The sequence below is a fragment of the Serinus canaria genome, chromosome 5 (assembly GCF_022539315.1).
Source record: "Serinus canaria isolate serCan28SL12 chromosome 5, serCan2020, whole genome shotgun sequence".
NCBI classification, from domain to species: Eukaryota; Metazoa; Chordata; class Aves; order Passeriformes; family Fringillidae; genus Serinus; species Serinus canaria.
In genome coordinates, this window is record NC_066319.1 from 39,379,046 (window position 1) to 39,391,826 (window position 12,781).

At 52.6% G+C, this 12,781-nt stretch overlaps 1 protein-coding gene across 1 annotated transcript; it reads left to right on the top strand.

Annotated features, from left to right (window-relative positions):
- The first annotated feature begins 6,617 nt into the window (after positions 1-6,617).
- On the top strand, positions 6,618-12,572 carry EIF2B2 (eukaryotic translation initiation factor 2B subunit beta). Its single transcript, XM_050975596.1, has 8 exons — positions 6,618-6,823; positions 7,460-7,580; positions 8,112-8,260; positions 8,974-9,137; positions 9,399-9,494; positions 10,360-10,497; positions 11,151-11,217; positions 12,093-12,572. Exons 1-8 carry the CDS (start codon positions 6,661-6,663, stop codon positions 12,248-12,250), a joined length of 1,056 nt encoding a protein of 351 aa, XP_050831553.1. The 5' UTR covers positions 6,618-6,660; the 3' UTR covers positions 12,251-12,572.
- The last annotated feature ends 209 nt before the right edge of the window (positions 12,573-12,781 follow it).

Here is a 12,781-nt window from a genome sequence, read left to right on the forward strand (position 1 = left end):
TACCCCCAGCTCCAGCCTCTTGGCACAGGTAACTCAGGCCTCTCTCTCAGGAGACTGCTGCTGACTTCTGAGAAATGCAGGGATCTCCAATGCCCTTGCAGGCAAGCAGAGCTGCACCAATGACCCTTGGACAATCAGGCCTGCTCCTCAAGGAAACAGCTTGCAAACAACCAGCCTGGGCACCTGGGCTTTGAAGGACTCCTCGGAGCTGTGCTGCAGCAGCTCCAGCTCTGAGATGCCCTCGGCAGCACATCCCCTGTCCCTGGCGGCTCGCTGCGGTGGCGTCAGCGCCTCTCCCAGCCCAGGTGCGCAGGGGGATGTGTTTGCTGAGGGGGAGGCTGACAATAGGGGGAAATGGGTCGGGCTGTGCACCCCAGTGGTGGTGGCTCACAGCCCCGGCCACCGCGGCCCTCGGCAGGCGGAAGCGTCCGGCCTTAGTCAGCCCCGGCCACACGTGGCAGGAACTCTGCTGTTTGTTTTGGTTCCTGGGGAGGGGAGCTCGGCCTCCCTGGGGACCCACAGACAAACCTGCAGGCACCTGACAGTCCAGCTCCATGCCTGGGGACATCAGAGTCTGTTCCCCACGGGTCACGGGCATTGCAGGCTGGCCTAGGTCAGACATGAGTTTTGGAGGGGCATGGGATGAGCACCAGGACTGCCTGAGAGCACTCCAGGCAGAGAACCCAGGCAAGGAGAACACTTGGCAAGCCTGGGTACTGCTTTCAGACACTAATCCCTTGTGGGGGCAGGGATGATGCTACCCAGAAGGATGTCCCTGAGACTGCCAGACCCAAGCCCTGGGAAGCACAGCCCTCATCCAGCCAGCATTCCAGGAACAGATCAACATTGGCAGACCTAGTGCCACTCAGCTTAGCGCTCAGTGGCCAGTGGCTGGGCAGCCCCACGCTGCGGGGACTGGCCAGGCCACGGGTGTTTGCAGAAAAGCACGGCCCTGGAGCAGGGTGAGGCACTGGAGAGCCACACCACAGCCCCAGGCATACGTGGATGCCTACAGGTAAGCGTTCTGTCAGCAGCCCCAACAGCGAGCGCAGTTACTGTGCCAAAACAGCAGCCCCATGCACACCAAGTGCCTGAGAGACCAGGGCAGGGAGCAGAGACAGTAATCACAGCACAGCTCACCCTGCTCTGTCCAAGTTCCTCTCCTGAAGCCCTGGGTGGGAGCTGCAGTTTCAAGTCCCAGAAAGCCTGCAGGAATTTCTCTCCAGCAGCTGTAGAGTGCTGCGCTTGGGAAAAACAAGGCTGAGAGCAGGACGGACTGGTGCAGCAGTGTGCATGACCTTCTGCCACCGGCAGAGACACAACGCCCTGGGCCCGCACCGGCTGGAGGCACAGGGTATGGCAGCCGTGGGAGGGGTGAGATTCTCCCAGCAGGAGCAGAGCAGCCCTCTCCTCAGGAAAGAGACAGAGGTTACTTTTCCACCAGAGAACCAAGCATATTCTGCACATTTATCACATTTCATGTACCCTGGGGAAAGGGCAGTGAGCACTGAACAGAGAAGAGAGGCACACGGGCACAAACCGGCTGCTGCTCTGCTGCTGCTGCCCCTGCCCTCCAGCTTTCCCAGCCCAGCCGGTCGGTGGGCAGGGGCTGCCAGGCGCTTTTCTCCCCTGCCAAACTGGAACCCGATCCACACCCAGCCCAGAGCTTCTGGCCGCTTATCATGTGGATGCAGTTCTCCTGCCTTTAGTTGTCATAATATTGACACAAAGCAAAATAATAGTGATGGCGAGACTCTGCCTGGCTCTGGAAGGCAAACAGGCAAGGAGACGGGGAGTAGCAGACTCCGCTATTGTGTGGGACAGGGCAGCAGCCAGGGCTGCTTCCAAGCTCTGCTCCTCAGCATCACTCCTGCTGATAAGAGGGGGATGTGGGATGCGGGCGGAGGGGGAATATAAGCTCCACAGCACACCCTCCCTGCTGAGGAAAGTGAACGTGTGTATCGGCAGGGCTTCATCCCAGAGGCTTTCCTAGAATGTGGGTGGAGGAGTGGCTCATCTCTCCCTTTCCCCGAAACCTGGCAGCCGCTGAATAGCTGCCATCACCCGCAGCAGACAATGAGCAAAGGGAGCCCGGGGCCAGCTGCAGCGCCGGGAGTGCGTGAGCAGAGGAACTGCGGGGAGCTGGCTGGTGACCAGGAAGCAGCCCAGACTGCTGGTGTCACGGACCCCTTGGTGACCACAAAGCGTCTGGGCTGCACTTTGTCTCACTCCAAGGGCCTGGCTTCCTGCAGCCACACCAGGTTTGCTCAGGGGCTTCTCTGAAGCCAGCCTGGAGGGATGAGCCCTCAGCAGCACCTCCTCCGTGGCGCTGGCCCAGGCAGCGTGCCATGCACCCTTGAAGTGGTGGCAGGGCCACAGCCAACACCTGCAATGGTGCCACTGAGTTTTCTGAGCACTTATGCCTTTGGTGACAGCGAAAAAAGCCAAAGCCTTTTCAGGGTGTGAAGGTCCACGACACTAATAGCAATGCTGAGGACAACAGCTCCCACCCAGCTCTGCAACATGCTCCCTCATCCCTTGCTAGAGCTTGTTTTCCTACATGACACGCAGTGACTTCCCACACTTCCCTCACCTCTTCCTGACCAGCCTGGCCTTTGAACCAGCTGCCTCCAGCTGCCTGTATCACGAGGGGAGACCTGGGCTACTGCCATAGATGAATGAGCCGACGAGTGAGGCTCCACATCCAGGGCAGGCATCTAGACACCAGCTTCCCATGCCTCTCCCAGGGGCTGGGAAGAGCAAGAGGCAGCCCAGCCCGCACTGCTTCCACAACAAGCCCTAGAAAAACCTTCATGCTTCCCAGCCTTGGTCTCTATTTTTAAGGCTCCTAAAAGGAGGGGGACGCAAATTACAAACTTGCTGGCAGGAGAGACGGTGCCTGGGCCGGATTCAGAACCACCTACTCATTTTCCGTAGGGATTGTGGACTCCATTGGTACCACAAGGGTCTGGCTATAGGCTTGGCCTGCCTGTGTGCACTGTGCTGACGTGAGGATGAGACAGCAGCCATTTTCCAGGCAGAGACAAGCGCACGTACATGCAGGCAGCCAAGCCAGGAGCTGCACCAAATCCTTTGCTAACCTGAGGTACTGAATCCATCCTGTCATTCCCCTTAGCAATCCCTGCCTGTTTTCCCTTGGCCACCCAGGCAGTTATGGCAGCCAGGCTTTCCTGAGGATGACCAGTTTAGAGACAGCTGTTACCAGAGTGATCAGTGAGGACCAGCAGAACACGTGCCCTGGTACCTGCAGCGGTCAGATGTGAATTTCAAGCATGCCAAAACTGCCGATGACTCAGACAACGCCTGCGTGCGCCTGAACAGCCACAGAGCTCTGCTTTCCAGCTACTCACGTACCTGCATTTGATCAGCAGCTGTTTGTTTGAGCTTTTTGTCTTCTTTCCCTGGAAGCGTGAGTTTTAAACACGCATTCCGCACGCAGATCAGCCCACCATTTCCATCCCCTTCACTTACTAATTGACCTACTTTCTCCCCTATAGCACACAGAAAGCACTGGTTTGGGCTCCCTTCAGCAGATTCATTCCTGCCTCTCCATCTGTGACTACAAAAGCTTTGGTCTTGATTTGTTTTTGTCTCAGGACTTTGAGCACAGGTTTTCTAAAGAGCAATCATATCACACCAAAGATACCTTAGTTCATCCTTCCCCATAGATGATGCTTTGTGTTCTCCCCACACCCATGCACTGTGACCTCCTTAGTTCAGTCACTTGTGCTCAGCAAGTGGCTTAGGCATGCAGCAGTAATGCTGCTTCTGCCCATGTCACCCACCCAGCCTTCACAGTCCATGCTGAGCTGACAGCCTGTCCTGCAGCTCCTGATGGGCCATGGCTCAGCTGGCTCTCCTCTGCTGGCTCCTTTTCTTTGCCTGTGCTGAGCGTGAGCAGCTCACTTTGCTTACCCAACTCTTGCAGATGAGTCCAATTACTGGAGTTCAGCAAACTGATTCCCCTCCCTGGCATTTTATCCAGCCCACTTATCCACTGAGAGTTTCTAATCCAAACAGCCTCCCAGCACATGATGTTCCAGAGCTCCTAGGCTCTACCCAGCCTCTGTCCTGCCTTGTCCTCCCTCACATGAGCACTTGGGGGATGACACTCAGCCCCCAGAGATGCAGAATTCCCTGACCCGGAGGGAAGCAGTATCTCCAGCAGTCAGCCCTGATGGTACAGAGCAGGATGCCATCCTGGCTAGGCTGGCAGCTCTCCAAGGAGGTGAGACAGTTTTCAGCTCTTCTGTAGGCCCATAAAACATGCTGCCATGCTCGGGTGGCCAGCTCATTCCCTGCTCAGCTCTTTTGTGCACATGACCAGCACTGTCTGCACTGCGTCAGCCTCCTCACTTGCTTGTGCACCAGCTGGGAAGCTGCAGCCACCAACCCTGCCTGGGGAAGGGAAGGGAAGGGAAGGGAAGGGAAGGGAAGGGAAGGGAAGGGAAGGGAAGGGAAGGGAAGGGAAGGGAAGGGAAGGGAAGGGAAGGAAGGGAAGGGAAGGGAAGGGAAGGGAAGGGAAGGGAAGGGAAGGGAAGGGAAGGGAAGGGAAGGGAAGGGAAGGGAAGGGAAGGGAAGGGAAGGGAAGGGATGTGGGCTGTGCAGGAGACAGTTCCCTGTGGATGTGGCAACAGAGGGGGGCCCTGCTCCATAACACCCAGCAGCTGTGGAGCAGCAAGTGAGACTCCTTCCACCTGCACAGGGCTGCACCTCCCCACCCCCCATTGATTCTGCACAGTGCCACAGTCTGTAAGGCAGTGGGATTTCAGCAGACTACACCAGGGCACCAACATGCATCTTTCCTTCCCCACTTGCCCTACACTCCCTGTGCTGCCTTTGCTGCCCGTCCTCCTCCTCAATGCCTTCCTTTCAGTCCTGCTGGGCAGCCCTTGTCTAACTCATGGGGTCCTGACAGCAGCAGCTGGCTACTGACAGTTGGATGTCTCCTAGCCATGCTCCCTGTGAGCAGCCTGGGGTTTGCCTGCAGCTCTCCAGAGAGCCTCAGGCTTTGGCTCAGCTCAGCTATGCAGAGAAAACGGCTCCCAAAATCCCCATTCAGAGGCTTTCATTCATGAAACACAGGGCAGCAGACCAAGCACAGGACTCTGTCCCTCAAGGGACACCAGACTGCCAGCTGCCTAAACTGGCGCTGGCAACAGTGCCCGGCAGAAAGTGCTACAGGGAAAAGAACAGAAACAGCACAAACGGGAAAAGCTCTGCAGCCTGGCAAAGCACTGGGAAAAAACTGTCCTGCAATAGTTACTGGGACCAAATCAGAGAATGTAAACAGCCCAGCATCCACAAGGAGGTCATAACCTCAGAGCCCGGTTTCCCTTCCTCTTCTCCATCCTGACTAATCTCCAAGACCTGCTCTGTTTACTAGCAAGATAAGTAAACAAACAAAGGAAAACTCCAAGGCAGTGATTTTTATTTTTCTGGCCAATCCACAGGTTCCAGTCCCTGGGTGCTCGTGTGGGAGCTGTCCCTGCACTTCAAGGCAGCTGGCACACAGCCCTGCAGGACCAGCAGCAGGCAGCCTCGCCAGCCCTGCCTGTAAGTGGTTGTGCAGAGGGGCAAAGGGGGAATGAGGCAGACCTTGCTCCAGGGAGCCTCCGATTTACACACTGTGGAAGAAAACATACACCTAAATCTGGGGAGAAGGAGGAGACAAGGCAGTGGGGAACCAGGACATGTTCAGTTGGGACAGTGGGGCCCAGCACAGTGAAGCCAATAGCTGGGCAAACCCTGTCACCCTCTACTGACTTTCTCCAGGGGCAGAGGATGGGACAAGCTCATCATGGAGTGAAACTCTGACTTCTGTCTAGGGCTGCAGCACCCGCCAAGCACATCCAGTCAAACTCAGATACGTGGCCTTTTGCCAGGCATTGGAGGAATACATGGGAGCGTCCTTCCCTGGCTGCTGGGCTCTCTGGCTTCCAGGCACACAGGGGCACGAGAAGAAGCAGGAAGAAAAGAAAGGCATGGAAGGACTCTCAGTTCCCCTGCAGGCTTTGGGTGACAAATCACCTGCATTAAGTGCTCAGAGCCAGCACACCAGCTGGTATTTTGGTATTTTGTTGGGATCCAGCAGTCCCTGGGCAGGAGCTGGCTGTAGGGTGAGTCCTAAGTTAACCAGACGAACTACAGGCAGCGGCATGAAGCAATCGCTGAAAGCTTCCAGCATAAATCCGTTTGCTTTTATTTCCTAATCTCAAATAACAGGACACAGACCAGAGCGATAGAATAAAGCAGTACGGCAATAAGAATTATTCCACGGCTCTGTGGAATACTGTTCCCTGGACACGTTGCTCCAGGAACTAGACACAAAGGAGCTACATTCCTGCCTTATCCAGGGCTGGTTCTGGCTCTGCCAGCAAGAACAATTGGACTGCCAGGAACTGCGCCTTTCCCAGCCCGTTTGATTTGGCTCTTCCCAGGCCAGCGCGGCCGGCTCCAAAGTAAACCCGTCCGCGCTCTCCCGCCGCTCCGGGCACCGCCCGGACCCGGCCCCACACCGGCACCGCCCACCCGCCGAACGCGCCTCTCATTGGCTGAGCCGCCGCCGGGGGACGAGCACAGCTCGGCAGTCTCCGCCAATGGGACGAAGGGGGGGCCGGAAGCGGAAGTGCTGCCGCCATGCCGGGCGCCGACGAGAGCGGCTCGGAGCTCTCTGAGCAGATCGAGGCTTTTTCGGCGCGGCTGCGGCGTGGCGGGGAGCGGCCGCGCTCCGAGGACACGGCGCGGCAGACGCTTTCGCTGCTGCGGAAGATCGTCGGGCACGGGCGATGGAGCCGGGCCGGTGAGGGCCGGGCGGTGGCGGGTGGACGCAGGGCTTTCCCCGGGCGGGTGCGGCTCCCCCAGCGCCGGGAGCGAGGCGGCGGCGGGGCCCGGCGGCGGGGCGAGCCGCGGGAGGGCAGTTGCGCCCCGGTCGCGACTGTCGGGTGCGGAGGGATCCGCAAAGCCGGGGTAGGCCCGAGGCGGCGGCCCTGGCTCCTCGCTAGCAGCGCCCGGCGGGTTCGCAGCGCCTGTCCTGCCGCGGCAGAGCCGTTCCCAGCCTGCTGTGCCCACGGGCCGCGTTACCTGAGGAGCTGCCCTGCTCCAGCCGTGCTCTCCCCTCAGCGGCGTCAGTCCGAGCACGGACCTTTCCAGCAGCACGTGGTTTCCTCTCTCAAAGGAAAGGCCAAATACGCTGCTGATGGTCTTCTCTTAGGTCTGTGTTGTGTCCAAGCGTTTCCGACTGCCAAACCCACCAGTGGAACCGGCTGCTTTGTGAGGGCTCTCTGCTTGCCCCTTCCTGGTGTTTCCTGGTGTTTCTTGGTGCTGTGGTCCTTGTGCTGGAACAGCTGCTGGCCTGGGATGTTGTGGGGGTACACTGGTTTGATGCTCATACAGGCTTGCTCTGGGCAGCGATAACCAAGGCCCTCCCCTCTTTTAGGGGAGCTCATGGATCTGATCCGGACAGAGGGCCAGAGGATGACAGCAGCCCAGCCGTCGGAGACAACAGTGGGCAACATGGTGCGACGGGTGTTGAAGGTCATTCGTGAGGAATATGGCCGGTAAAGTGCCCCTCTTGCTCCCTCTATCTCTCTGAAAACCCAGAACTGCCCTTTTCATTTGCTTCTGTAGAAGCCCTTTATTTTCCATCACCCCCTTTTCCCACTTCTTCTAGAGAGGGATTCAGGGAGTTTAACACCAAAGGAAACCCTGTTGTTTCTACTGTGGGTGATGACATTTCCTCTTTAGAAACCACTTGTTGTATGTGTTGTGAGTGCATGAGAAGTCTGTGCCCTGGCCTTGGGTAGCTCTCTCTGTCTATGCCTAGGGGGGGTCCATCCCACTGGAACACTAGCCTCGAGCCAGCTCCTTGTCTATGGACAGCAGTGTTTGCACATGTCTTAAGAAGGCACTTTCTGGCAGAGATTTGGGTGTTTTTTTGCCAAGACAGCTATGAAAACTCTTTGGTGTGGCATGGTGTGCTTCCTGTGGGTGGCTTTCCTTCCTGTCCCTTCATATCCAGGGGACAGTGCTCAGCCTGGCTGCAGCTCTGTGCTCTTTCCTGAGGCTGAAGAGGCTCCTTCTCTCCACAGGCTTCATGGGCGCAGTGAGGAAAGTGACCAGCAAGAATCCCTGCACAAACTCCTGACTTCTGGAGGACTGAGCGAAGATTTCAGAACCCCTTACCCCTCCCTCAGAGCGAATGTTATTGAAGCTATTAATGAGATGCTAATTGAGCTAGGTATGGATGGGTCTCAATTGCTCCTGAGTGAAGATTCTTACGGGATGGGACTGATACTTCCCCCTTCTCTAGGTGAAATAAAATAATAAGGATCTTAAGGGAGGCTTAATCTGAAGGAACCAAGGGACTGAAGCCCTGCTGCTCCCACGACTTCATTTTAAGTCCTCTTTGGCTTATGGAGACATGGGTAGATTGTGGAAGGAGCAGTATGGGGGGCTGTAGGCTGTGCTCTTGGTCTTCTGGGAAATCTTGAGTCCTGTGAAGAAGAGTGTAAAATCCCTATATACTTATAACCTGACCCTTGTCACAAAGAACCGTGATACAGTTTTCCTTCTCAGCAATTCTTGTGACAAATCAGGCATCCGACCCACTTTCTGAGGCCCAAGTTGCCCCGCTATTGAACTACAAAAGTATTGAAGTTTTCTGGGTTTCATGGGAGCAGTGCTGACACAATCTGCTCCTCTCACAATGAAGTTTTCAGTACAGCTGTTTTTATATATAGTGAGGTTACAGGTAGGGAGCATGGGCCATTCAAGAGCCACCTTCTTGGTTCCACTCCACTGGCAAAAAGAATGGGGAGAAAAGCTGCTCCTGCTCTACCAGTGCTAATAACATTGCTTTAGTGAAAAACAGTCTTCTTGGAGGACAGTCCTAGCAGCACAAGTATTGCTTTTGCTGGCTGCTTTTACACCCACGTCTCCCTTGTGTTCCAGAGGGCACCACTGATAACATTGCTATGCAGGCACTGGAGCACATCCACTCCAATGAGGTGATCATGACCATTGGCTACTCACGCACTGTCGAGGCCTTCCTGAAGGAAGCCGCTCGCAAGCGCAAGTTCCAGGTCATCGTGGCGGAGTGTGCACCCTTCTGCCAGGTAAGGCCTAGGCTGGCTGTACCCTGTTGTCCCACACATTCTTACTGAAGTCTTGCGTCTGGAATCAAGGTGAGCATTTCTGCAGTCGAGAGACTGGAGACAGCTCGTTATCCTATCCCAGCATCTTGACTTGAAGGGCTGTGTTCAGGTTTCATCACTTGGTATTTTTGCAGTTCAGACAAGAATTGAGTGCTGATACCTTTACAATTACACTGTAGGAGCTATGTCACAGGGAACCAATTGGATTCTCCCTCTTTTTAGGGTCATGAAATGGCTGTCCAACTGTCTAAAGAGGGTATTGAAACTACTGTCATGAGTGATGCAGCTATTTTTGCTGTCATGTCTCGAGTCAACAAGGTAAGCAGGGCTCCACTGGAGGAGGGATTTCATGGCAGTTTGGGTGCTTAGGCCTCTCAAATCAGCTGCAAGTCCCAGCAGTGATGGATGTGTCTCTTCACTGAAGACTCAGAATTGTAATAGTCCCTGTTCACTGCTGGGGTGGAGATTCAGTGTCCGTAGGAGCTCCAAGTCAGTATGATGACTGACTGAATGGTGACAGGTTTTTCTGGCTTAGTGGCTTCACTTTCAAGAGAGCCTCAAAGGATTAACCTCAGTTTTCAAAGGAGATGGAACAAAAAGCAGCATTTCCAAAGGGAAGAAACACCCCTTTGCCCGAAACAGAAAATGATGAAGGGAATCATTAAGTTTTGTATTTTTAAGCAGGCAGGTTCTGTACTTTTAGAGATGAAAACTTGGCACCCCAAAATGGTGGGGGGGAAGAGGGGGGGGAAGTACTTGTAACAAATTAAAATGAAGCCACATCAATTCTTCTCTATATATTTTGAGCTGCTTTATATTACTCCCTCAAGCATAATGCAAGGGAATTTTTGCAGTGAGTAGTCAAGTTACTTGTACAAAGCTTACTTTGTAGGTTTGTAGAAAAGGGACCACAGCCCAGTTTCTTCTTGGTGTTCTCTGCAGTAGAACATACATCTGAAGTCGTCTGTGCTAGAGTCATGCTCTTGTTGGTGAGGAACATCTCAGTGCAGAGCCAGTGCCAGATGAAACAGATCAGGCATTCAGCTGCCCTATAACTCCAGCTGCTGGCTAGCTGTACTGACACAATCCTCCTCCAGCTCATCTGTCAGGGCCTGAGCCAGGAAGTGTTCCTTCCTCAGTTTGCTGTGGAACATGCTGTCCAATTCTGATTTGCCCTTTTAAGGTCATCATTGGTACAAAGACAATCCTGGCCAATGGTGCCCTGATTGCTGTGAGTGGGACTCATACTCTGGCACTGGCAGCTAAACACCACTCCACTCCACTCATCGTGTGTGCCCCCATGTTCAAGCTTTCACCACAGGTAAGTACAGCAGCTCTTCAGGACTGTACCTGCAGGGGCTTTTACTTGTAGGAGCTTAGGGTGGAGAGCACCATCTGTCCCAAGGCAAGGTCAGTAAATAAGCCATGTTCCCCATCTAGCTCTCTTACTTGAGATAGGAGATCCCTACCCAAATCTGGCACACCTCAGACTCTCCTTGAAGCATCTCTGCCACAAGTGCAAAGCAGTACATTGGATATCAGGATGTAGACCACTGCCTAGACTGATGAAACTGGCATTGCCACGCTTATTTTTCCTCAACCATGACAGATTTCAGTTTATACCATTAGTGTTGAAAGGCAGAGAATGTAGAATGAAACTCTTTCTTACACTCAGTACTTTTTCAATATTGTCAATATGAGGTTGCAGACTGAGGAAGTCACTCCTCCAGTTCACTAGGCTTTGGTAAGGGCAGCCAAGTCATAGAAGGCTCTAAAAGCTTTGAGGAAAAACCTTTCCCCTGTAAATGTTAGAGAGGTTGTAGACACAAGCACTATGTAATTATTGTAAACAGTTAATATCACCTGGCAAGTCATCTTCCTGTGCATTAGTTCCTTCCAGTGCCAAGATCTGTTTTCACAAGGATAATCAGGTAGGGCTTTTTTCCTGATCTTCCTGTCCTCTTTCTCGTTTAGTTCCCTAATGAAGAGGATTCATTCCACAAGTTTGTGTCACCACAGGAAGTGCTGCCATTCACAGAAGGTACTGGTTATTCTTTATACATCTGGTTAAGCTGGTTCAGACTTTTTTTTTTGTAACTCATACAAAAAATTAAACATCAAACTATGTTATAACTCAAGACAGAAAATCCTTTTTTACTGTCTTTGATAGAAAAGAGTGCTGTGAACCATCCAGTTTTATAACAGTATATTATGTATAGTAGAGAAAAAGGATTTCTTTTGAACACTTTCTTTGCAGTTTTGCTTCTGCTCTGAAACTGTTTTATTATAGGATGGTGATAATGATGCCAGGTGGGTAGCAGTTTCCTGTGGGACAGGGCAGATGCCCAGCACCAAGGGCACCTTCCCTTCTTTCCTGTAACTTCTTGAAACTTTGTTACATGATACAGCCATTGAATCAACAGTGTCTCTGCCATGGGCTTCCCACATATGCACCATCTTTAGAAAGGCAGCAGTGCCCAAGCACATTTTCAGTTAGCAAAGTCTCTTTCAAAGCCCCATTTCTGTGTGACAAAGGGTTTTGAAATGAAGATAGCAGGTTTGGCAGCAGATTTTATTTTTGGCCTTCTGAGCATTTCTTTGAATAATAACTTTGTCAGTATCAGGATTCTTGTATTATATACTGGTAGGGGATTTTGACAGTTAGTCTACAGCAGAGGGGATCTGGGGTTTCTACCAGCAAAAATGACCAGAAACAGTTTTGCCATTCATTGAAGATTGCTGTATATGTGTAATTCTATGACATCAGTGAAGAAGTCGGAAAATATTTGGGATGTTCAAGTACTGACTTCAGGATGGCATGTGCATAGCCACTTTGTTTAGGAACTCCAGAAGGTGTGCAAAAGACTAACTGTACTTTGAGTTGTTTGACTCATATTGCTGTTATTCACTTCACAGGGGAGATCCTGGCAAAAATCAATGTTCACTGCCCGGTGTTTGACTACGTCCCTCCGGAGCTCATTACTCTCTTCATTTCCAACATTGGGGGTAACGCACCTTCCTACATCTACCGCCTCATGAGCGAGCTCTACCATCCAGATGATTATGAACTCTAATACTGTGAGACACATCACTGTTCACATCACTCTTCTGTCTTTAGAAAGATACAACAGCTAATTAAAGTGTACGTTGCCAAGGCAAGTTGCTGTGGGGAGCCCATGGGAATTTGCTCAGCAATGTCCTTTCTATCCAAAAGCAAAAGAAGGCAGAGCTCTTGTACAGGTTTATATCACATGCTGTGTAAGAAACCATGTGGAGCTGCTAACCGACTTTGATTTTGAAATAGCAAGGCATATGTGTAACTCTGGGGCAGCTAAGCTGTTACTTCAAAGTATGCTGCAATAAAGGCTGTTTACAGTGATCTCACTGTTAAGCACATTTTCCATATGTAGTTGTTTTGTTTATTTAACTAGCAGGAGTTTTACCAGTGTAGTCTGTTGCCTGCACTCACTACATGATGCAGAAGCCAGATTTACAGTGTGCTTTCACATGTAAATGTGGTGAGAGTAGGAACCCATCAGCAGTTGTCTTCAAAATGGATGTTTAGCTATTGAGTTATTTCTGTGGTGCTAGGTGGGGATTTTAGA